This window comes from Natator depressus, chromosome 10, assembly GCF_965152275.1.
Source record: "Natator depressus isolate rNatDep1 chromosome 10, rNatDep2.hap1, whole genome shotgun sequence".
In the NCBI taxonomy this organism is placed as follows: domain Eukaryota; kingdom Metazoa; phylum Chordata; order Testudines; family Cheloniidae; genus Natator; species Natator depressus.
In genome coordinates this window covers 42,104,783-42,130,090 of record NC_134243.1, presented here as the reverse complement: position 1 = coordinate 42,130,090, position 25,308 = coordinate 42,104,783, and the positions used below count along the sequence as shown (strand labels likewise).

The window sequence follows — 25,308 nt, the reverse complement described above, 5'->3', positions numbered from 1 at the left end:
GTTCCTCCTCTACCTTGGTGGGTCTTGCGCTTACTGGCGGATTTGCTCGCCTCGGAGATTCACGGCAGCCCTCAGTTTGGCTGATTTCGTGAACCCACGGTCCAGCTCACCTCCTCCTGTGTCTGATCAGGAGTTGGGAGGTTTGGGGGGAACCCAGGCCCGCCCTCTACTTCGGGTTCCAGCCCAGGGCCCTGTGGAATGCAGCTCTCTAGAGTGCCTACTGGAACGGCTGTGCGACAGCTACAACTCCCTGGGCTACTTCCCCATGGCCTCCTCCCAACACCTTCTTTATCCTCACCATAGGACCTTCCTCCTGATGTCTGATAATGCTTGTACTCCTCAGTTCTCCAGCAGTATGCCTTCTCACTCCTTTTTAAACCCAGGTGCCCTGATTAGCCTACCTTAATTGATTCTAGCCTTAATTGTTTCCAGAAAATTCCTGATTGTTCTGGAACCTTCCCTGTTACCTTATCTAGGGAAAAGGGACCTATTTAACCTGGGGCTAATATATCTGCCTTCTATCACTCTCCTGTAGCCATCTGGCCCGAACCTGTCACACAGCCCAGTCGGCGGTGCTGGCCAGAGCTGTGGTGACCCAGTACCTTATGTTCCATGACCCAGTACTGGGTGGCAACCCGCAGTTTGAAAACTACTGTCCTAGATAAGGCTCCATTGAATACTGTTACTACAGATCTTTAGAATCCAGAGACTTCCCCCTGGTGTTTTTGCGATGGCTTCCTCATTTTGATGCAAAGTTTAAAGTTTGCTCCTGTCTTTGCAAACTTGTGCTACAAGACAGGAGCAGTAAGAAACTTGGAACCAACATCTTCCAACCTGCTTTTAGGTTCCTTTTACAAAAGATTTACCCTGGGCTGAAAGAATTGTGGTTTGAATTATCTGCCTGTCAGGGCTAACCTGTCACATGGCTCTTCGACAGCTGAAGACTTGAAGGTTGAAACTAAAGGGTGTCTCTTTTACAGACAGTTCAATCTAAAAAGGAAATGATGAGATCATTCTGTGAGTGTATAAATAAATGGTGTGGGGCAGGTTTTGGGGTTGGGAGCTGATGCTGGAATCAGGTTAGAAATCTCTAAATCTAACCCTAAAGAGACTGGTGGGAAGTGAACAACTCAGAGCAGTGTTCTGTGGCAACCATTATTCAGGAACTGACGTGTTAGTAGTTAAAACCATTCATTATTTTGTCCTTTATCCCCCATGGGGAGAGTTGCTCTGAAAATCAATTCCCTTTGTTGCCACATCAAGATCTGTAACTCTCTGTGTTGTTTGTTTTTCCCAAGCAAATGGTGGTAGAATAAAGGGAGCTCTGCTCCTCAAATCAGGATGGAGTTAATATCAGCCTGCTGAGACAGGATTTTAATCTCCCTGCTGCATTTTAAGTTAATCAGATATTTTCTGAAATGCTTTACTGGTTTTGAATTGAAATTGACTGGCTCCCATCTTTCCAATTTCCTTTCCTCAAGCAGTCCAATCAAATCATTTTACAGTAACTGATAATACTATATGGGAGAAGGCACTTTTCCCAGTGTGTATTGTTCATCTTACGGAACATAACTCCAATTTATTTCCTTTTGTCATGGAAAAGGTTATTTAGAAAATGAAGTTTGGCCTCTCCTGTTAGTCTAGTCACGGCTGATAGGTTTGTGGACTAACTTTAAATACATTTTGAGTCATACAACAATGTTTGATCCAGGCTTTGGCTCATATATATCAATGGCATTTTACAGCAGGATAGAAAAGCTTTAAACGGGAACCTGAATGAATGTGTTTCTGAATGCAGTAGATACAGTATACGTCCAGTAACGTTACAGTGAATATTGAGCATACATTTCTTGCATAGATACCCTCCTTGAGCTGTGCTTACTCAAAATGGATTCCTGTAAATCATTTTCTAAGTGACCATCTTCTATTATGAATTTCATGGAAGCAGTGGATATAAAAGCTGAAGTGTTCCCCCAATTTCTAGCCTTTCCGATATTTTATGGAAGTGTTTTCTAGTGGTTAGAGCAGGGGATTTGGTTCTGTTCCTAATTCTGCTTCTGATTTCCTGTGATCTTGGGCAAATTACTTCACCTCTTATTTTCCCCATCTACAGAATAGGTATAATATTTAGTTACCACACAAAAATGAGGTAGGGTTTCACTAATGCTAGCAAAGCACTTTGATACTGTAGATTAAGGATGCTATATAATGTAAGTATTATAATCTAGAACTAAGTCCTATACAGTTGCTGCTAACGGAGTAGCATATGGTATTGCAGGGTGGAGGCAAGTTTAATGGGCATAGCAATGTAGGGGAGTTTCAATCTGATACGATGCAATAAAATCTAGCTAGCTAGGCATTTATACCATGCTCATCACAACAGGGAATCACAATTTAGAGCTCTCTCAACATCCTTTTTTCACAAGGACTCCAACCCAATAAAAAAAAATCCAGCACCCAAAACTATACAGAGAGAAATAACTGTATTAACCCTTTCGATTCAGGGAAATTGGTAACTCCTGGATTGTTACTTAGCGTCCTTAACTAACATTAAGATTTTTCCAAACATCACATGTAGGGACCTGGACATTCACTAAGTCCCCAATCCAGCAAAACACTAAGCATAGGCTAAACTTTGCTGAATGGCTTTGCTGTGAATTGAGGCCTAATTTTATTTATAGGCCTTGGATATTGGTTTGTTTCTTTAGAATAAAGGGTGTGTCTGGATATTTCAGGACCTGTAAATCATTATCATTAGATAAATTTTGCTTCTGTTCTATACAGCTTACATGGCAGCTAGTCAAAACACCTCATTGAGCCACTAGTGCTTGAACTGAATTTCGTTCTGCCTTAATGTATTCACCATCGCTGAGACAAAACAAGTTATTGCACTATGTTTAAAACAATCGATGAAACAGGTTTATCAGAGATAAACATACTAGGATCCAGTGTCCTATGTGTAAGTAATAACACTGTATAGTAGGAACTAGCGGTTGCGGATAAATTTAATGGGAATATAGGAAGCATGTAATGTAAAAATGTCTTAAAACTGTAGTTTTAATCTACTTGTACACTAACTGGTACTTTAACTGTCCTTATGTATAGCTTAAAACTGTTACTTGTTCAGCATGTAGAGATATGATTCACACGTGGATGACCTCTATAAAGTTTTCATAGCTAATGCTAACATGGCAGAATATAATTTGCTTTTTAGACTCTGGTGTTGAAATCTTCTCAAGCAATTTGTTGTTTTTGTCCAGCTAAATTGTCTGTGTCAGCATTTAACACACAGCAGTATTGATAGTCTATTATTTTTTGGACAGGCATAGAGCTGGTCTTTGAAGGGGAATGTGACAGGGTCGGGCCAGATGGCTACAGGAGAGTGATAGAAGGCAGATATATTAGCCCCAGGTTAAGTAGGTCCCTTTTCCCTGGGTAAGGTAACAGGGAATGTTCCAGAACAGTCAGGAACCTTCTGGAGACAATTAAGACAGACAGGCTGATTAGAATACCTACAGCCAATCAAGAAACTGCTAGAATCAATTAAGGCAGGCTAATCAGGGCACCTGAGTTGAAAAAAGGAGCTCACTTCAGTTTGTAGTGCGCGTATAAGGAGCCGGGAGCAAGAGGCGCTAGGAGCTGAGAGTGAGAACGCAGACTGTTGGAGGACTGAGGAGTACAAGCATTATCAGACACCAGGAGGAAGGTCCTATGGTGAGGATAAAGAAGGTGTTGGGAGGAGGCCATGGGGAAGTAGCCCAGGGAGTTGTAGTTGTCGCACAGCTGTTCCAGGAGGCACTCTAGACAGCTGCATTCCACAGGGCCCTGGGCTGGAAATCGAAGTAGAGGGCAAGCCCGGGTTTCCCCCAAACCTCCCAACTCCTGATCAGACACAGGAGGAGTTGACATGGACCGTGGGTTCACAAAAACGGCCAAACTGAGGGCTGCCGTGAATCTCCAAGGCGAGCAAATCCGCCAATAAGCGCAAGACCCACCAAGGTAGAGAAGGAACTTTGTCACAACTGGTGTTAGCAGTGGGATCTGGTGTGCACAGCACAGCGGAAGAAGGAGGGTGTTGGGTGGGGGGAAAGGGAGAGGGTTGTTTTTTTTTTACCACAATGGAGGACGTAGTGCGGGCACTGATACAAGCCACAGCTGCCCAGCAGGAGGCTACCCGTGTCCAGGCAGCCACCCAACAGGAGGCAGGGCGGCTGCAGCAAGAGACTAATCGCCTGCTGGTGGACCAGGCTGCTCAAGACCGGGCTATGTTGCGGGAACTGGTAAACCAGGTAAAGGCCCTTACAGAGCTGAACCGCAGCCATGATGGGACGCAGCTCATGCGGGCCAGCAATTGGCTTCAGAAAATGACGTGGGAGGATGATGAAGAGGCATACCTCCTGATCTTTGAGAGGACAGCCCTGCAGGAGGCTTGGCCCCGAGAACAGTGGTCTGGCATCCTCGCTCCATTCCTGTGTGGGGAGGCCCAGAAGCCTACTATGATTTGCCTGAAGAGGCTGCGGCAGACTACCCCCAGCTGAAAGCAGAGATTCTGGCCAGATCTGGGGTAACGACCGCAGTGCGGGCCCAGCGATGTCATGAGTGGAGGTACCAGGAAAACAAAACCCCGCAGTCCCAATTGTATGATCTCGTCCATCTCGCACGAAAGTGGTTACGAACTGAGTCCCGGAATCCGGAGGAGATACTAGAGGTTCTTGTAATCGACCAGTACGTGAGAGGACTACCGCCAGATCTTCGCACCAGGATAAGCCAGAACGAACCCTCCACCTACGATGAGGTTGTCGCGCTGGTAGAAAGGCGAAAGACGGCGAGGGAGCTGACCCAACCAGTTAAGGAAGAAGCACCCCGGGTTAAACTAGCAGCACCAAGCCCTAGAGCTCGGGTGACTGGGCCACCAGGAGAGCCCAGGTGGAAAAAAAGAGGGGCTGAGGGGGAAGAGGATCGTGATGTTAGACTGCCCAAACCAAGAGACCGGGGAATGCCTAGGGCTCCATACAGATGTTATGCCTGCGGGGAGTGGGGACACATAAGCTGCACAGTGTCCCAATGCCGAGGAGCCTATGCAGTGTAACCTGGGGAACTGGGCAGACCCATGCTCCCTAATCCACCTTGTGGGGGTCTCACTAACCCCACATATGTACACCAGACCAGTGAAGCTAAATGGGATAGAGACCACGGCACTGGTTGATTCGGGGAGTGCTATCACGCTTGTCTCGGGGAAGCTCGTGAAGCATAGTCAGCTGCTGTGGGCTAAGCGTACGGGGATAACATGCGTCCATGGGACAGTTGGTAATTACCCCACCATCCCAGTAAAAATCGAGATTCAGGGGAACGCTACTGAGGTAGCAGCAGGGGTAGTCCCTAAACTCCCATACCCGGTGCTCATAGGGAGGGACTTCCCAGGGTTTGGAGTCCAACTCCCGGTAGGGGAATTGGAGAAAGGGGGAAGCCCTGAAGTTAGTGAGGCATCCACAGTAGACTGTCAACCCCCGATCTTCTCTGAAATATCCCCAGATTTGTTCTCCACTGCCAGACAGGGTAGAAAGACGAAAAGGGAAAGAAGGGCAGTTAAGGCCTTGGGAACCTGAACACTGGCCCAAAGCCAGAGGGTCGCTCTCGTAGTTAGGCGGACCCGAGCAGCTGAAAAGGAGGGCACCCAGGAGGGAGAAGCACCCGAGTCTGACCCACACCCTAACGCTTCTGAACCAGTAGAGGCAACAGAGACTGGCCCCCAGATCTCGGGCAGATTAGCCCCGGGAGAGGAAATTTTGGACGGGACCAGGCTGAAGACCCAAGGTACAACAACATTAGGAAAGAGGTGACTGAAATAGATGGGGTCCGCTGGAAGGGAAAACCCAGGGACCAGGACTCTACTTCATAATGAAGAAGAATCTCTTATACCGGGTTGCACCAGTACAGGGGCAGAAGGTACAACAGATCCTAGTACCTCAAAAACACCAGAATGCTGTATTAAGTCTGGCCCATAGTTATCTTTTTGGGGGGCATTTGGGGGTAGAGAAGACCCTGGCACGGGTCCTGCGACGATTCTTCTGGCCCGGAGTACATGAAGAAGTACGGAGGTACTGTGCGTCCTGCCCGGAGTGTCAGCCACACAGTCCCAGTCCCCACTTGAGGGCACCTTTAGTACCCCTTCCCATCATAGAGGTCCCCTTTGAGCGAATAGTCATGGACCTAGTGGGACCCCGGAGAAGACAACCCGCGGCCACCAATATATACTTATCGTTCTGGATTATGCTACTCACTACCCAGAAGCCATCCCCCTCCGGAACACGGCCTCTAAAACGAAAGCTAAAGAGTCGTTGGGGATCTTTGCCCGAGTGGGGCTACCAAAGGGGATATTAACAGACCAACATACCCCACTTATGTCGAAGCTAATGAAGGACCTGTATACGCTGCTCCATATACGTACCCTTAAGAACTTCAGTCTATCATCCGCAGACCGATGGGCTGGTAGAAAGGTTTAACCGAACCCTCAAGGCAATGATAAGGAAAGTGGTAAGTCGGGACGGGAAGGATTGGGACACCCTACTACCCTACCTTATGTTTGCAATCTGGGAGGTACCTCAGGCCTCAACTGGGTTTTCCCCCTTTGAATTATTATATGGACGTCACCCCTGTGGCATACTAGATATCGCAAAAGAAATCTGGGAAGAGGAACCCAATGAGGGGAGAAATATAATTGACAATGTGTTGCAGATGCGACAATGGATAGCCCGGGTCACCCCTATTGTATGGGAACATTTGGAAAAGGCACAGGAGGCCCAGCAAACCCATTACAATCGCCAGGCAAAAGTCTGACAGTTCCAACCAGGGATCGGGTGATAGTGTTGGTACCCACGGCAGAAAGCAAGCTTTTGGCCCAATGACGGGCCCTATGAGGTGGTTGAACCCGTGGGGGAAGTAACCTACAAGGTGCGGCAGCCACGATGCCGGAAACAAGAACAAATTTATCACATTAACCTCTTAAAGCCTTGGCACCAACGAGAGGTGTGTGTAGTGGCCCAAGAGACCCCGATCCAGGGAAATAACATGCAGGAGCAGATCAGGATATCCACTGATCTGACACCAAACCAGAAGAAGGAGGTAACTGAGATGATCAACCGATACCAGGACGTGTTTTCAACCAACCAGGTCGGACCACCGAAGCATATCACCACATTATCACAGACCCTCGGGCAAAGGTAACTTTAAGGCAAAAAGGGAGGAGATGAAGGCAGAGGTAAAAAGGATGTTGGAGCTGGGAGTCATCGAAGAGTCCCACAGTCAGGGGTCAAGCCCGATTGTGTTGGTGCCCAAACCTGATGGCATCACTAGGTTTTGTAATGACTTTCGCCGGCTGAATGAGAGATCCAAATTGGATGCATACCCCATACCCCGTATCGATGAGTTAGTTGACCGCCTGGGCAATGCCCAATTTTTGACCACCCTTGATTTAACAAAGGGATACTGGCAGATTCCCCTTGCCAAAGATGTGAAAGAAAAGATGGCATTCTCTACACTAGAGGGTCTGTTTCAATATTCTGGTTTTCCTTTTGGACTGCATGGGGCACCTGCCACCTTCCAGCATCTTATGGACAAGCTCCTATGGCCCCATACCAGTTATGCAGCGGCATACCTGGATGATGTGATTATTCACAGCCCCTACTGGGAAACCCACTTAGGAAAGGTGGAAGCGATTCTGGACACGCTACGACGGGCTGGCCTCACAGCCAACCCAGCCAAGGGTGCTATAGGGCTAGCCGAGGCTAAATACCTTGGCTACATTGTAGGAAGGGGCATGGTCAAGCCCCAACCAGACAAACTAGAGGCTATCCAAAATTGGCCCCGGCCAAATCAGAAAAAGCAAGTCCGGGCATTCCTGGGTCTGGTGGGGTACTATTGAAGATTTATTCCCCATTTTGCTACCAGCGCGAGTCACCTGACAGACCTGAGAAAAGCCTGGGGTCCAGACATGGTGAAATGGACAGATGCTGTAGAGAAAGCATTCATGGATCTACGGACAGCCCTCTGCAGTAACCCCTTGCTTATAGCCCCAGACTTCAACAAAGAATTCATTTTACAAACAGATGCATCTGAAGTAGGATTGGGAGCTGTCCTATCGCAGATGGTCAGAGATGAAGAACACCCAATCCTCTACCTCAGCAGGAAACTCCTCCTGAGAGAGCAGAAGTATGCCGTGGTTGAAAGAGAGTGCCTAGCTATGAAATGGGCCATGGAAACACTATGTTATTACCTTCTGGGATGACGGTTTACCCTTGTGACCGACCATGCACCCCTCCAGTGGATGCAGCGAAATAAAGAGAAGAATGCAAGGGTAACCAGATGGTTCCTGTCCCTACAATCTTTCCAATTCACCATACAACACCGGGCTGGAAGCCACCATAGCAATGCAGATGGCTTGTCATGAGTACACTGGCTAACGTCCCTGTCAAGGTTCCTCCCCCACTCTGAACTCTAGGGTACAGATGTGGGGACCTGCATGAAAACCTCCTAAGCTTACTTTCACCAGCTTAGGTTAAAACTTCCCCAAGGTACAAATTAATTTTATCCTTTGTCCCTGGATCTCCACTGCCACCACCAAACTCTAACTGGGTTTACTGGGAAATGTAGTTTGGACACGTCTTTCCCCCCAAAATCCTCCCAACCCTTGCACCCCACTTCCTGGGGAAGGTTTGGTAAAAATCCTCACCAATTTGCATAGGTGACCACAGACCCAAACCGTTGGATCTGAGAACAATGAAAAAGCATTCAGTTTTCTTACAAGAAGACTTTTAATAGAAGTAAAGAAATCAGCTCTGTAAAATCAGGATGGTAGATACCTTACAGGGTATTTAGATTCAAAACATAGAGAATCCCTCTAGGCAAAACCTTAAGTTACAAAAAGGACACACAGACAGGAATAGTCATTCTATTCAGCACAGTTCTTTTCTCAGCCATTTAAAGAAATCATAATCTAACACATACCTAGCTAGATTACTTACTAAAGTTCTAAGACTCCATTCCTGGTCTATCCCCGGCAAAAGCAGCATACAGACAGACACAGACCCTTTGTTTCTCTCCCTCCTCCCAGCTTTTGAAAGTATCTTGTCTCCTCATTGGTCATTTTGGTCAGGTGCCAGTGAGGTTACCTTTAGCTTCTTAACCCTTTACAGGTGAGAGGATTTTTCCTCTGGCCAGGAGGGATTTTAAAGGGGTTTACCCTTCCCTTTATATTTATGACAGTCCCAAGTTGCCCAACCCCATCGTGTTGAGCAGAGGGCGGGGGATATGTGACAGGGTTGGGCCAGATGGCTACAGGAGAGTGATAGAAGGCAGATATATTAGCCCCAGGTTAAGTAGGTCCCTTTTCCCTGAATAAGGTAACAGGGAAGGTTTTTTTTTTTTTTTTTTGAAACAGAAAAAAAGTTTATTTGTAACAGTTACAGAGATTACAAAAAGATAAAGAAAAACTTAGCAACAAAACAACGCAATCAGAAGGTATAACACAACAGCTTTCAGGAGGGAGAGGTGTTCAGGCTAGCCCAGGCCCAGAGCGGGGGGGCTTCCTCGACACTCGTGGTCTTCCACCCTCCTGAGTTACCTGGTGGCCTAGAGCGGGGGGGCTTCCTCGACACTCGTGGTCTTCCACCCCCTCGAGTTACCTAGTGCCGCGCCCAGGGTCACCGACCCTCCCTCTCCTGAGAGTGCCCGACAAGATGGGCACGGCTGCGGGATGGGTGGTTGGGAGGGAGGGGGGCACACCCATGTATTATAAGACCCCTCCTAAATAACAATAATGATGGTATTCACAGCAGCTAACGGCTGTGGCTGGCGTCTCTCGCTCTGTCCCTCAATCAGAGGGTCAGACGGAGGGAACCGGACGGGGTCACCGAGCAGAGAACCCCGGACAGCGCCCACCGTTCCTCGAAGGTGTCAAGGGAGTCGGTGGACGCCGCCCAGAGGAACTCCGCCCGGATGCGTGAGTGTACTGAGGATCGGAAAACGGCCCTACAATCGCAGGACGCCTCATGAGCCAACCTCCGCTCTCTGGTCTTATAAATGGCTGTCTTAGCTAAGGCTAGGAGGAGGCTAACCAGGAGATCCCGCGACTTGGTGGGGCCACGGATGGGGAGTGTATAGATAAAGAGGTGAGGGGAGAAATGAAGCCAAAAGCGCAAAAGAATATTTGTGAGGAGCCGAAAAAGAGGCTGCAATCTGGCACACTCTAAATAGACGTGCGCCAGGGTTTCCCTCACATTACAAAAGGGGCAAGTCTCCGGAACGGAGGTGAAACGTGTCAAAAACACGCCCGTGCTCACGGCCCCGTGAAGGAGCCGCCAACTGATGTCCCCGACGGGCCTCGGGACCAAGGTGGAGTACAGGCTGGCCCACCGAGGTTGCTCCCCCTCCAAGGGTGGTAGGAGGTCTCGCCACTTTGTGTCGGGGCGGGACACCAGGGTGCGGGCGTGAAGGGTATGGAGCGTGAGTGTATATAAATATTGCCGTGATGCAACTTGAAAACCGACCGGTTGCAATTCATGCAGCCGGCTTGCAGTGAAAGGATGAGGGGTGTGTTGGGATCGGCAGGGTAGGGGCCCGATGGAAAGGTCCGGTGGGCCTGGGGTAAAGGATGGGCGGGGTGCGCCCTCGCGCAAGGCTCGGCTGACATAAGCCCGAGCAGCGGGGGTCAAAGCGGCCTCCACCTCCTGAAGCACGCGCCGGGGGGTGCGAAGGCTGGAGAGCCCCATGCGTCGAGCGAGCGTCAGGGGATCCAGCCAGTCCCCCCGGTCGTAGTCCAGGAGGTCCCCGACCCTCGTAACTCCCGCCAGGACCAACCTCTGGCGCACCGTGCGGGACTCCGCCGCCTGCACACGAAGTTGGGGGTTGTGTAGCAGGGGCTCCGTGAGGAGATCTGCCCCCACGATGGCCGCCACAGACCTGGTGGTTGAAAACAGTTTCCAGGTCCGGAGGAGGTCCTGGTAGAAATTCGGCAGCCCGGAGAGGTCTCGCGGAAAACCTCTCGGACAAAGATAAAAGAGCTGCCGGTCATATCGGAGCCCATGGAAGCGGCGTAGGAAGGCGCGCGCCAATATGCTCCACGTCGAACTACCTGCACCATAAAGGAGCCTCTGCAGGGCCTGGAGGCGGAAAACGCGGACCTGAGTGTACAGACACTTCAGGCCCTGCCCTCCTTCCTTCAGGGGCAAATGAAGAACTCCAACAGGGGCCCAGTGCAATCCTGACCAAAAGAACTCCAGAATCAATCTCCGGAGGTGGGACAGGAAACCCGGGGCCGGGGCTAGGGTGTTGAGCCGGTACCAGAGCGTGGACAGGACTAGTTGGTTAAGCACCAGTGCTCTCCCCCGAAGGGAGAGACATCGGAGTAGCCTCGTCCATTTCCTGATCCGCTCAATCACGCCGCCTTCCAAATTTTGCCAGTTCTCCGGCGGAGAAGGGTGCGTGGCAGAAAGGTAAACGCCGAGATAGAGCAGAGGGCCGGCACTCCACCGGATGGTCTGAAGCGCGGGTGGGAGGGAGCTTACCTGCCGCCAGCCCCCCACCGCCAAGCCAGAGCTCTTGACCCAGTTGACTCGGGCGGAGGAGGCTGCTGAATAAATGGCTTGGCATGCCTCCACTCGCGCCAAGTCGCCCGGGTCCTGGACCACGAGGAGGACGTCATCGGCGTACGCCGACAGGACCAGCCGCAGCTCCGGCTCCCGCAGCACCAACCCCGTCAACCTCCTGCGGAGGAGACAGAGGAAAGGCTCGATCGCCAGAGCGTACAGCTGGCCTGAGAGGGGGCACCCCTGCCGCACCCCTCGCCCGAAGCTGACCGGTTCGGTCAGGGTCCAGTTGAGCCTAACCAAACACTCCGCGGAGGCGTACAGCACCCGGAGAAAACTCACAAACTGAGGTCCGAATCCAAACGCCCGCAGGGTGCTCAGGAGGTACCCATGATCCACTCTATCGAACGCCTTCTCCTGATCGAGAGACAGGAGGGCAAACGACAGACCGTCTCTCCGCCCGAGTTCCAAAAGGTCTCGGACTAGAAAGAGGTTGTCAAAAATGCTGCGACCCGGGACAGTATAGGTCTGGTCTGGGTGGATCACGTCCGCCATCACGGACCCTAGCCGCAGCGAAATTGCTTTCGCTACGATTTTGTAATCCGTGCTAAGGAGTGAGAGGGGACGCCAGTTTCGTAAGTCGCGGAGGTCCCCCTTCTTCGGCAGCAAGGCAAGCACCGCTCGCCTGCACGACAGAGGGAGGACCCCGCCCTGCAAAGACTCAGCCCAGACAGTGACTAGGTCTGGGCCGAGGATGTCCCAGAACGCGCGGTAAAACTCCACGGTCAGCCCGTCCATGCCCGGAGATTTATTGGTGGGCATGCGGCGGAGGGCTTCCGAGAACTCGGCCAGGGTGAGAGGCAGCTCTAGCCGGTCTCGGTCGCCCACGCTGACCGTGGGGAGTTCCTCCCAGAGCACCCCGCGAGCGCCAGGATCGGTCGGATCCGGGGAGAAAAGGCTTGCGTAGAAGTCACGGGCCCTCCCACACATCTCCTCCGGATCCGTGAGGGGGGTGCCGTCTTCCGCTAGAAGGCAGGTGACGTGTTTTTTGGCCCCCCTCGTTTTCTCCAAGGCATAGAAGAAGCGGGAGCCGCGATCCATCTCCCGAAGGAGGCGGATGCGGGACCGGACAAAGGCACCTCGGGCCCGGTGGTCCTCGAGGGCTCGAAGTTCCTCCCGCTTCTCCCGGCACGCTCCGCAGAGGGACGGGTCCCCGGGGCTGGCGGCCAGGCGCCTCTCCAGCTCTAAGACCTCCCGTTCCAACTGCTCTATCGCTGCATTTCTCCGTCGGCTGGCGCCCCGAGTGTAGTTGCGGCAGAAGAGCTTGGCGCGCACCTTCCCCAGATCCCACCAGCGCCGCACCGAGGGAAAGGCACGCCACTGCTCCCGCCAGGCCAGCCAAAACTCCCGGAAGGACATCACAAAGCTCTCGTCCTCCAGCAGGCTGTTATTAAAGTGCCAGTAGGCCGGCCCCGGTCCCTCCGCACGGAGGGAGACCGTGACGGTAACTAAATGATGGTCGGAAAAAGGGGCCGGCCGCACGGTGGAGGAGTGGGCCTGTGAAAGATGGAAACGGGATAGGTAAATACGGTCTAACCGAGAGCGGTGTGACCGATGGGCCTCCACCCGGACAAAGGTAAACGTGGAAGTGTCATCTGGGTGATGGTCACGCCAGACGTCCACTAGGGAGTGATAATCGACTATGTCTCGGAGAATGGTCGCGGCGGCCGGGCTCGGCTCGGCCCCCGAGCGGTCCCGCTCCTCGAGGGTAGTGTTAAAGTCCCCTCCCAGGATCAGGCACTCGTGCGAGTCTAGGGTGCCGAGAAAATCGGACACCTGCTGGTAGAATTGTGGCCGCTGTGAACTCACTTGCGGGGCATAGATATTAACAAGATTGACCACGAGCCCCTCCAGACGAACTCGGAGGTGCAACAAGTGGCCCGGTACGACCTCAGTGACCCCTAGCACCTCGGGCCGCAGGGCGGGGGAGAACAGGGTCGCCACTCCAGCTTGCCAGGTCGTGCAATGGCTGAAGTATACCCCGTCCCCCCACTCCAGCCGCCACCTATCCTCGGCGGTTGGGTCCGTGTGGGTCTCCTGCAGGAAAACCACAGAGTACCCCCCCTCCCGAAGGTAGGAGAGCACCTGGGACCTGCGGAGAGCCATCCTACAGCCCCTGGTATTCAGGGTTACAATAATGAGAGGTGTCATGCGGAGGGCCGGGGGGGTGGGGAGTTCTCATTGGTGGGGGTGCTCATGGCCCCCGGCGGGTCGCGTAGCAACCCGTGTCCCATCCCATAAGTAAGTAGCTCCTTCCGGAAGCCGCGGGCCCGCTCGTAGGCCGCAGCACCGCGCCTCCCTTGCCCTCTGCCCTCCTTCATAAGGGCCCTTGCGGCCTGAACGAGTTGATCGAAGTCCCCCCATCGCTGGAGAGCCAGCTGTGCCCTATTGCGGGCACCACGGGTGTGCTCTAAGAACTTCCGTAGTGCATGCCGCAGCTCATGGGGGGATGGGGTTACGGTTTCCGGGGTACTCCCCGATGGGATCCTTAATACAGCCTCGAGGTCCGCTAAGGCGGGTAGGCAGGGTGCGGACCGCCGACGGGGCGTCTGACAGGCTGGGGTTATTAAATCCATCTCGTTCCTTGGGGTGGACGGGGATGGCAGGGGGAAAAGCGCAACTCCTGATGAGTCGCAACTAGAAAACGTAAAGACTGCTCCCTGGGGGGAATCTGCAAAAGGCGGAAAAGAAATAACCCCAGGGGCGGCAGTAGCCTTGCAGGAGGAGGGAAATTGAACCGGGACAGGGGTGGGGGCAGGGGCAGAGGTAAGGCCCTGGGCTTCAGGAGGCGAGCAGCAAAAAGAAGGTGCCTCCTGAGCAGGGTCGGGGGTTAAGGGGCAAGGGAGGGGGCTCCGAGTAATGCTAGATGCTGGCTCCGGGGTGGTCGTGGCAGCCATGGCATCAGGTGGTAAACCACTTTCCGTGGGGTGCTCACCCGGAAAGGCAGTCAGGGGGAGAGAACATGGGGAAAGGGGGCCTGGGGTGAGATTGCCTAAATCGAGGCTGGCCGGCAGTAAATCATCCCCTCCCTGGGTGACCGGGGTCAAATCTAGGGCCTCAATCTCTGCATACACAGAGGAGAGGCCGACTCCTACTACCCTGGGGGCCTCTCCGCTAGGGCCCGCCTCAACGGTCACGTCGGGGTTCGTAGGGAGTTCAGGTGGTATCCGGTTAGAAGGGGCTTCCTCCGGGGCTTCGGAGGGGAGGGTCCCCCGCGGAGGGGGGAGTCCTCCCTCCAATGCCAGTCTATCTTCACCTCCCGACACCAGCGAATGGATCTCACTCGTGGCCGAAGCGGGAGGCTCAAGGTCAGTACCTCCCTTCCTGGTCTTCCGGGGGGCTTCCGCGTCAGATGGATGCAGCGGGGCTCGAGCCCTCCGCTTGCCTCGCTTCCCCTGGACTACAGTCCAGCCCTCCATAGCGTCATCTGGGGATTGGATAGCAGGGAGCAGAGCGGGGCGCGGAGGCAAAGGTTCAGGGGTTCGGGGGGATAGCGGTGAGGGAGCAGGAGGGGCGGGGGGTTCTCCCTGGGGCGAGCCCTCTCCTGCACCTGGTAATAACTGTGCCACACTCTCCTCCAGAGGCTCTGCCGAGGTGGTTACAGCAAGAGCGGGACTCCCGTGGTCGCCCGGGCGTTGTTGGAAAGGTACCTCTTGGGCCCGGACGGGGGCAGCGTTGGATCGGGTGGGAGGAGGGGTGGTTTCAGGTGCCGGGTGGCCAGGGGTGTCGGCAACGACAGGGCCGATATCCTGCCGGGTCTCGGGGGTCTCAGGTGCCCCTCTCCCCCGGGCCAAAGGGCAGTCCCTGCGGACATGCCCCGCCGAGCGGCAGAGGTAGCACCGGGCCTCTCCGGTGGAATAAAAGACCCTATAGCGGGCTCCCTGGTAGGGAACTAGGAAGGACCCCTCAAGCGCCTCTCCGTCACGCACCCCCGCCGGCAGTGAAATCTGCACTTGCCGGCGGAACGAAAGGACGTGACGGAGGGCGGGGTCCTTGCAGCCTAACGGGAGAGGACTGATAGCAGAGACGAGTTTTCCCAGGGCAGAAAGAGCGGGTAACAGGGCAACGTTAGGTAAAAAGGGAGGAACGGAGGTGAGGACGAGGCGAACGCCCAGATCTTCTAGCGGTTCTAGGGGGATAAACACCCCTCCTACCACTAGGCCCTTCTCCACCGCCTCCTGGGCGGCGGTCTCCGAAGCCAGAAAGAAAACGACCTTCCCATACATCTTGGAGGCCGCCACAATGGCCATGGGTCCTACCACCTTCGCCAACGCCTGCACGTATGCCTCCACGTGGGGCGAGGCGGGCACCAGGAGGCAACGGACACCGTGCTTCCTGGTCAGGGCGGGAAAAGGGCCCCGGGTGCTAGTGATGGTAGCGGAGGTAGTGGGTGGGCGAGATGAGGAGGCGGCAGGCGAGGGGGAGCCTGCCGCCGCCCGGGCATACGTCCTGGGGGCCGGGGGAGGGACAGTCGCAGAGCTGGTGGAGGGAACAGCTGGGAGGGGTGCCACGATCGATGATGAGGCCACAGTGGTGGGGGCGGCCTCTGCCATGGAGGGCCCAGCGGCATTAGCGGGGCCCTTTCCTTTCGGCCCGCCTCGACCTTTCCGTCGAACTGGGGGGGGGTTCCTAGAGTCTAATGGGGCAAGAACCAAAGCAGCAGTAGTAATTGCCCCGGTGCCTCCCACTGCCGAGGCCCCAGCGGGGGCAGGGGCAGGGGTACTAACAATGGAGGCGGTGGGGAAATCCTGAGGGGTGGGCAGGGGGGTAGATGGGGAAGGGACAACCAATTTCGTTGGAGGGGCCTTGCGTCTCTCCTTCTCTGCCATTGTAAGCAGGGAGAGACAGGGAGACACCGGAAGGAGGGGGGGGGCAAAAATCGGGGTCCGGTAGTAGGGGTAAGCTATGGGATAAACAATCCGGGGGGGGGAGGTGGAGGGAGGACGACCCACCACAATTGTCCAAAGAGTCTCGTTTGGTTGGTTGTTATGCCTGGTCCGAAAGGCAAAGTCCAAAGCAAACAGCTGGATCCGAAGGCAGATGGCAGATTGCCAGCAGGGACGGAGCAGCGGGGGCCGTGATAGTCGTAGTAGTGGTGGGGGGGTTGGGGGCACCGGTGGATCTGGGGGTAGCTCCCTGCTACACCCCTGTGCCGCCACAGACGCAGCTGGAACGCAGTCAACTCCCCCCCCCGAGGGTATAATTCAAAGGAAATCCCTCAGTCTTACGGCCTCTCTCCACGATGATTCATAGCTGCTCGGGCGAGTTCTCCGGCCTCTGGCATCTGTTGCAGCTGTTGGCTCTGTCCCAAGGCTCTCGGCAGCTAGGAATGTTGTAGTGATAAGAAAAAAGTCCAGGCAAAAAACAAAACGGCTGGGTCTGGGGGCGTCCACTCCCCTCTCTGGACAGCGGGTCGGCAGTCCTCCCCCCCTCCTCTGGGGGTTTCAATTAAGCAAAGAGCAAAGTCCAAAAGCAGGCGTCTGGGGGGGGGGGTGCTGGCGACCGGCCAGCACACTAACGCAGCTCAGAAAAGCGGGAGAAAACGAAACCAAAAAAACAAAGCGTCCGGCCCAAACGCGGGGGGGGAAACTAAGCGAAAGGAAAAGTGTGAAAAATCCGGGCCAGGGGGCTTCAGGAAAGAAGGGAAAGCAGATAGCTCAGGAGCGAGCGAAGAAACGATTCCGTCTCCTAACAGGGGAGGTTCCAGAACAATCAGGAACCTTCTGGAGACAATTAAGACAGGCTGATTAGAACACCTACAGCCAATCAAGAAACTGCTAGAATCAATTAAGGCAGGCTAATCAGGGCACCTGAGTTGAAAAAAGGAGCTCACTTCAGTTTGTGGTGTACGTGTGAGGAGCTGGGAGCAAGAGGCGCTAGGGGCTGAGAGTGAGAACGCGGACAGTTGGAGGACTGAGGAGTACAAACATTATCAGACACCAGGAGGAAGGTCCTATGGTGAGGATAAAGAAGGTGTTGGGAGGAGGCCATGGGGAAGTAGCCCAGGGAGTTGTAGTTGTCGCACAGCTGTTCCAGGAGGCACTCTAGACAGCTGCATTCCACAGGGCCCTGGGCTGGAACCCGGAGTAGAGGGCAAGCCCGGGCTCCCCCAAAACCTCCCAACTCCTGATCAGACACAGAAGGAGTTGACCTGGACTGTGGGCTCACAAAACTGAGGGCCGCCGTGAAGCTCCAAGGTGAGCAAATCCACCAGTAAGCGCAAGACCCACCAACACACTGAATATCACTAATGGTTTAGTACCCTGATAAGTTGACTTTGTGCATTGCAGAGCTGGTCATTTTTGAACTCCTAATACTTTCAAATTAATATAAATCCATTCTTTGAATCAAATTCAAAGCTGCCTTTGAAGTTCTGAGAGTGAAACTCTGCCTGAAAAATCCAGATAAAAATGACCACCCTGAATTAAATTAATTAGTGCTTGTAAAGTGTGCTAAATAGAAAAGAACTTATTAGAAGAAATATCAGAAAGAAATGCGACTGCAAAACACAGTATCTTGGGCTAGGGAATAGGGAAACTCAGGAGACCTGGGTTCTATTCCTGGTTCTGCCACTGGCCAGCTGAGTAATTTTGGACAAGTCACGTTACTGCTCGTTGCTTCAGTTTCCCAATCAGTAAAATGGGGATAATGATACTGACCTTTTGAAAGGCACTTTGATATCTGGTGATGAAAAGTGCTCTATAAGAGTTCACTATTATCATCATCCAAATTATTATCCAACTTTTTGTGAGTTACAAACTGAAATAAGATTTTGGCTGATCCGGACCTCATAATCCTGGAGGGGGAAATAATTTAAAATATGAGTAAATGCTTCTTGTATAATATATATGAAATATTCTTTTAACCTTATTGAAATTGTGCACTTTGATTCCACATCTGATGTAAATGTTACCATGTGGAATAGAGATTTAAATTCGGTGTTTTTTTTCCTGGTAGAATATTTCTTATCTAGAGTATTTTCATTGCATTTTCCTGACTACAGTAAATCTGTAGGTTTTATCATAGATTTAAATGCAGAAAAAGTCATGGTTATAACATAAACTACTCAAAAGTCAGGGAATGTCAAAGTGAAGGTTCATTGTGCCAATATACCTGTGCGCTCTTGTGCGAGTACATTAAAATCTGTAATTACATGATCAAGCACTGTTTCTCAAATAATACAGCATCATTTTTTTTTCTGCTGAGGTTGGTGTTGCCTTGTGATTTCAGCACAGGATTGGAAATCAGGAAGTTCAGAGTTGTAATCCTGACTCTGCAGCTGTTGGCAACTCAGCCATTCTGCTTCAGTTTCCCAACTTGTAAAAATGAAGATCCGTATCTACATCGCAGGTCTGTTATGAGGTATACTTAGATAATGATTGAGGCTTCCTACTTTTACAACTTTAGATAAACACTGAATCTCAGATAACATCTTATCATATAATCAAAGAGTATATGGTAATATATAAGCAGCAGGTGGCAGAGTTAAGGATGATTTCCTGGCTTTTAATTGTTTAAGTGTGCAACTTTGCCATTGCTGAATTCATAAAAGGTTTTATTTATTTATTTATTTTATGCAATTCCTAAGTTGTGTTGTTTTGTTTGTTTTTTGTTATAGGAATGAGAAAAGTGAGGGGGTACAAAGAAGGAGCCTTAGTGTCCTAGGTTTTCAATCTCCTTGAAAAATCCTTAATCCCAAGAAAATTCCCTTGTGTAATTTACAAACCCTACCTGCTTTACATCTACCTTTATGTGCACCATTTAAAAGTAAACAATATTTCCCAATCTGCATTCTCAAGCCTGCATTTTCAAACATTCACAACTTTATTTTAATTATATACAAAGTTAAACAAAAAACCCTATGTTGAGAGAACATTAACATTGCAAACTCAGAAGTTAGGAAGTGCCAGAATTAAGATTGCACTGCAACCGTAGTTCACCACTCTTGTACATATGCGTTATGCTACAGTCTTCAATGACATGCTCATATTCAGTTTTTTGGCCATGTCCACAACCTCAATCAGTGCACAGACACAAAGGTGCTCCCTGAATGGGTAATTATTCAATATTTTATCCTCATCATTCAGTGTGTGGCCTAAGCCTTATTTACCTTATACTATCCAAATCCTGTGTTGATTATAGAATTATTAATTTCCTCATGGGATTTTCTATGGCTCTCATCAGTGAGGTGTCTGAGAGCATTACAAACATTAAAGAATTTATCTTCTTTACCCTGTTAGGTAGAGTGGTGTTATCTTCAGTTTACAAGGGGGTTCTATGGTACAGAGAGATGAATGGCAAAATTGTCAAGTGTCCTTGAATTTGGGTGCTCAACTTAAGATACCTACGGTCTGATTTTTCAGAGAACTTAGTATTTTTATAGCGCTTTGTATGTTCACAGGAGAGCTCCCTTGCCCAGCAGCACATAAAAATTCTGTGGCAGAGTCAGGGATAGTATCCAGTTCTCTAGGGTAGCACTGGACTGTCTTAAAAGAAACCACCCTTTCTCTTCCTGCAATTTCCTGCATCATTCAGTGTATGCCTTCCAATTTCTGCAACCCGTGAGGCAGGGGTCCTGTAAACAGCTTTATTCATTGCACAGTCGTGATTCATTTGCCTGAGCCCAGTCTATCTTGTGCACTGAATGGGGCAGTTTTCCGGTGGGGGTGGGATGGGACGTATGTAATCATGCAATTAAAGACTGTGTCATAATGCATACACACAAGGGGGAGGAAAAAAGGTTGCACAGGCAAAAGTTCAGCCTGAGACAGACATGTGACGTGGAACATTTTAGCTGGAATGATTAAAGTTTGGCACAGTGATAAACAACTGAAAACTGGGTTTTATAATGGAAAGTGTTAGACACCTTAAACTATAGGCACTGCTGCCAGACCTGACTGTTATACATTCTTTTTTTTACATTTAGCAAAGCAAGTATAGTTTACTGGGGATTATTTACATATCAGATGTGACTTTCAAAGAAGTCATTATTGAATGACCACACCTCTTCCTTCTCTGTATTTTCTTCAATATTTCTTTTATCATAACTGGAAAATGGCTTAATGGCGTTAGCTCGGTCCACCACACAAAAAAGACCTTTCAGCAGAGACCCAGCACAGAAGAATGCAGGCCAAAGGATGAATCTTTCCGAGAGGGAACAGAGAATTAGACTGGACACTTCTGCAACACTGACTAAATCCAGTACTCCGGCTACTATAAATAATAAGCCGGTTATGCCCATTACAATAGTAATATCTATTCAGGGTTACAGGTGTTTCTTTCAAGAGGGAGATAGTCCCCTTTATGGGCTGTGGGGTTTACATGGTAATCATCTACTGATATTAATGTCCAAAACTGCACCACTTAGACCTTACTGCTGACCTCATTGCACAGCCTGTGCTGCTTCTGTTATCACACAAAGCTGCCCTTTTCACAGTAAGTGTCTCACTGTAAGGTGGTAGTAAAGACTGCCAGCTTTGAACAGGCAAGATGTCTCCCTTTGCTGGTGTGGTTCCATATGGTGATCTCCATTTCAAACCACTCTTCAAGCAGGATTTTATGACCAATGAGTTTTGGAATCAGTATTGCAAAAATAATCCTGAAAAGGAATATGCAGCTCCTTGGGACAGTGCTTAGCTGTCCATTTCCATCTCCCTACCTGTGGTTTACAGACCATGCAGATTTTATTCCCCACCAATTTGTCCTCTCTTCTTTCACTCTCCCATTTTCTTTGTCAAAAAACACTACACTTTTTCTCACATTGCCTCCCATAATCCACGGCTCATCGAACTGTTGACTCAGGTTCCCTTCTCCACCTCCATCTTGGATCCTCTCCAATCTGCCTATCACCCTTTCTACTCTGTTGAAACTGCTCTCATCTAAATTTCTTATAACTCCTTCCTGGTCACATCACAGGGCCTCTTCTCTATCCTCATCCTTGACCTCTCTGCTGCTTTCAGCACTATTGATCATACCTTCCTTCTTGCTAGCTTGTTCTGCTTTGACGTCTCTGCTGCTTTCCTTTCCTGGTTCTCCCCTTCCATAGCTATACCTTCATTGTCTTTATAGTATAGGCGCTGTTCTCCTCTTCCACTTTCCATAGGGATGTCACAGGGTTGTCATTGTCCTTCTTTGGGCGATCGCATCTCACAACTGCAGCTAATGATTCAGAAATCTCCCGTTCACTCTTCACCTATCTCTCTCTAGCCAGTCCTGGATCTCATCTTATTTCTCCGACATCTCCTCGTGAATGTCACATCACCAAATTAAACTAAACATGGTGTGAGGTTGCACTCCATATGTTTTATGGAAATATGCTAATGAGTGTGAATATAATGTAACTGGAATATGCTTTATGCAAAAAGGTCTCTCGTAAGGTGTCATTACAAAGCTTATAATCTACTGAGTATGTTCATCCTATTTGTATGAATGTATCATTCTTGTATCTGAAACTAGGAACATGAAGTATACCTCTGGGGTCCTATTGTAATTATGCAAAGTGTGGGCCATTAATGGTGGTTTGGAAGCTTGATGGCTCCCATTGACTAGGACAATTGGTTGTAAATGGTCTGTTTACTTGCAAACCTTCCTGGGTGCATGCGGTCTCACAGGACATGTGACCATGTCACATGATACTGGAATCCATCTTAAACCTGGTGCTTTTCCATTTAGAAGGGGTGGTGGGGACCCAGAGAGATGAAAGATTTCCGCCTTGTGCCAAAGCTATAAAAGGGGGTGGAACAGAACAAAGGGGGCTGCAGTCATGAGAAAAGCCCTAGTTTCCACCAAAGATGTCTGTTAACAAGGACTGTACCAGGGGAAAGGATTGGGCCCAGACTAGGAAGGAGTCTAGTCTATGAAAGAAGCTTATTGGAACATCTCTGAGGGTGAGATTTTACATTAAGAAACTGTTTACAGGTATTAGGCTTAGACTTGCATGTTTTTGCTTTATTTTGCTTGGTGACTTTTGTTGTTCTGTCTGTTATTACTTGAAACCACTTAAATCCTACTTTTTATACTTAATAAAATCACTTTTGTTTATTAATTAACTCAGAGTAAGTGATTAATACCTGGGGGAGCAAACAGCTGTGCATATCTCTCTATCAGTGTTATAGAGGGCAGACAATTTATGAGTTTACCTTGTATAAGCTTTATACACAGTAAAACAGATTTATTTGGGGTTAGGATCCCATTGGGAGCTGGATGTCTGGGTGCTGGAGATAGGTGACCTGCTGAGCAGTTTTTGCTTAAAGTCTGCAGCTTTGGGCTCGTGGCCCAAACCTGGGTCTGTGTTGCAGCAGACTAGCATGTCTGGCTCAACAAGGCAGAGTTCTGGAGTCCCAAGCTGACAGGGAAAACGGGCTCAGAGGTAAATTCAGCACGTAGGTGACAGTCCCAAGGGGGTCCCTTTGACCAAATCCATCACACATGGCCATACTGAACTCCTTATTTTTTCATCCAAATCTCTCCCCATCCCTCTTTCTCTAACACTACTGACAACACCACCACCATCCTCCTGTCACTGAACCCCACAACCAGGAAGCCATTTTTGACTGCTCCCTCCCTCACATCCAGACTGTGTCTAAATCCTGCCATTTTTGCTTCACAGCATCTCTAATATCTGACTTTTCCTCTCTGTTCAGACAGTCAAAGCTTTCTTCCAAGCCCTATTAAACCTTCCACATGGATAACTGCAACCTCCTCCTCTCTGGTCTCCCTAACACCAGTTAGCCCCCCCTTCAGTCCATTCAAACCACAGCTGCCAAAATCATCCTCCTTGCTCAGTGCTCTGGCAATGTCAACCGACTCTTAAACTATCTCTTCTAACTTCACCACCACCACCACATCAAGCTTCTTGTTCTTACCATCAGTACACAGTGTAACTCCACCCCTCTTTGCTTACCTGAGCCTGTCTTTTTTTTGTATCTCTCTTCAGACCTCCACTTTGCCAGTGATGCTGGTCTTGTTGCCCCGTTCATCCATTTCTCCCACAGCCACCTTCTGTGTCTTGTACTCTACCCCCATGCATGGAATACTCTGTCTGAGTTAATGCACCAGGCAACTTACCCTCTGATAATTCAAAACCCTCCTCAAGAACCTTTTCTGCTGGGAAACCTACAATAAATAAGCCAGCTAATAATCGATGTGTTGGAGGGCAATTGGGATAGTTTATGCAAGTAAATACAAAAATAATGATGCGTCCATTGCAGAGGTGTTAACAGGCCATTCTACCTTGATCAGTCCCTTACAGTATGTGCCAGCTACATATGCTACACAATCTGTTCCACCTTGCATTTTGCTGTGATACTGAGAGTTCCTTTCCCAGACCTGAAGAAGAGCTCTGTGTAGCTCGAAAGTCTGTCTTTCACCAACAAAAGTTGATACAATAAAAGTTATTACCTCATCCGTCTTGTCTCTCTAATATACTGGGACCAACATGGTTACAACTACACAGCATCCAACCACCTTCTGTCCATTCTACATGCATATTTCATCTCCTTCCCTCCACCTTTGTCCAGTTATTTTGTCTTTAAGAGTCTAAGCTCTTTGAGATAGGTACTGTGTCTTTTTTTATGTCTCAGAAAACACATAGCATAGTATAGGTACTATCACATCTAAGGCTAAGGCTACACTAGAGTGTATGGCTGCACTGTTGTAAGCTCTCTGTGTAGCTGCTCTCCTATTAATTACTCCAGCCCACACGAGCAGTGGTAGCTGTGTCGGTGGGAGAAGCTCTCCTGCTGACATAGCACTATCCACACTGGTGTTTAAATCGGCATAAATTATGTCGCTCAAGGGGTAGCTAGTTCACACCCCTGAACAACATAACTTATTTCAACGTAAACTGTAGTATAGCCATAGCCTAAGGAAATAATAAAGAAAAGACATAAGCAAGATATACTTTGATGCTTGGTAACATTAAAAGTACCATCACCTTGTGTTTATTCTTAATGAAATAAATAGAAACTGAGTACTCAGCAGTGACCCCTCTTCTCTGTCCAATTTAGGAGTACCATTGACCAAAAGGGAAGCCCAACGGGAGCTCTACCCATTTCTTGGCTAGCAAGATGGTGAGCATGAGACAGGATCTGAGGATAGAATTCTTTAAATAGGAGGATATGTTTTCAAGGCTGAGCTCAGGATTTAGAGGACCCTCAAGAATGGTGGGAGCTAACTGTCATGGTAAAGACTGTTCTCCGTCCAGATGAACTTGACATTTAAAAAAAAAATGCCAGTGCTTGTTTTAGATTCTTATTTTTCTTACTGATAATGCTCAAGTTCATTGTTTCTGTGTTACGAATGCAGCTCCCTGCACTGCAGTTTTGTTGTTTATCTCATTGGCTCGGGCAGGGAAACACAGAATTATGAGCTCAGGTTCTGGCAGGAAAGTGAAAAAGCAAATACTTTTCAAATTTTTTATTTTAAGATGCATATGTTTGTAATTTAGTTTCACCCATGTTAATGTTTTTGAATCTGAAATAGTATTTTGTATTGTAATACACAGGGAAGTGCATGTGTGCCACTGACTTTTGTTGAATCATATCAGAACTTGTCCAGCCCTATGCTGCTAACAACTAGTGGAGATTCTTCGGTAACTCCAATGGTTCTATTTTCACTGAGTTCTAATGTGAATTTCCAAATGGCTGTGGCAACTGTGAAGGGCTAG

At 49.8% G+C, this 25,308-nt stretch overlaps 1 protein-coding gene across 3 annotated transcripts in view; it reads left to right on the top strand.

Moving 5' to 3' along the window:
• The window catches only part of BBS4 (Bardet-Biedl syndrome 4), a 102,810-nt gene that overhangs the window by 17,769 nt on the left and 59,733 nt on the right, over positions 1-25,308 (top strand). Inside the window, exon 3 of one of the 3 annotated variants that reach the window (XM_074965879.1) lies at positions 18,849-18,992. The exons of 1 other annotated variant lie outside the window; for it this stretch is intronic. In XM_074965879.1, the coding sequence (XP_074821980.1) occupies positions 18,968-18,992 (25 nt within the window). In that variant the 5' untranslated portion in view covers positions 18,849-18,967. The remainder of the gene's footprint in view (positions 1-18,848; positions 18,993-25,308) is intronic. One more of the 3 variants, XM_074965880.1, reaches the window with a different exon arrangement.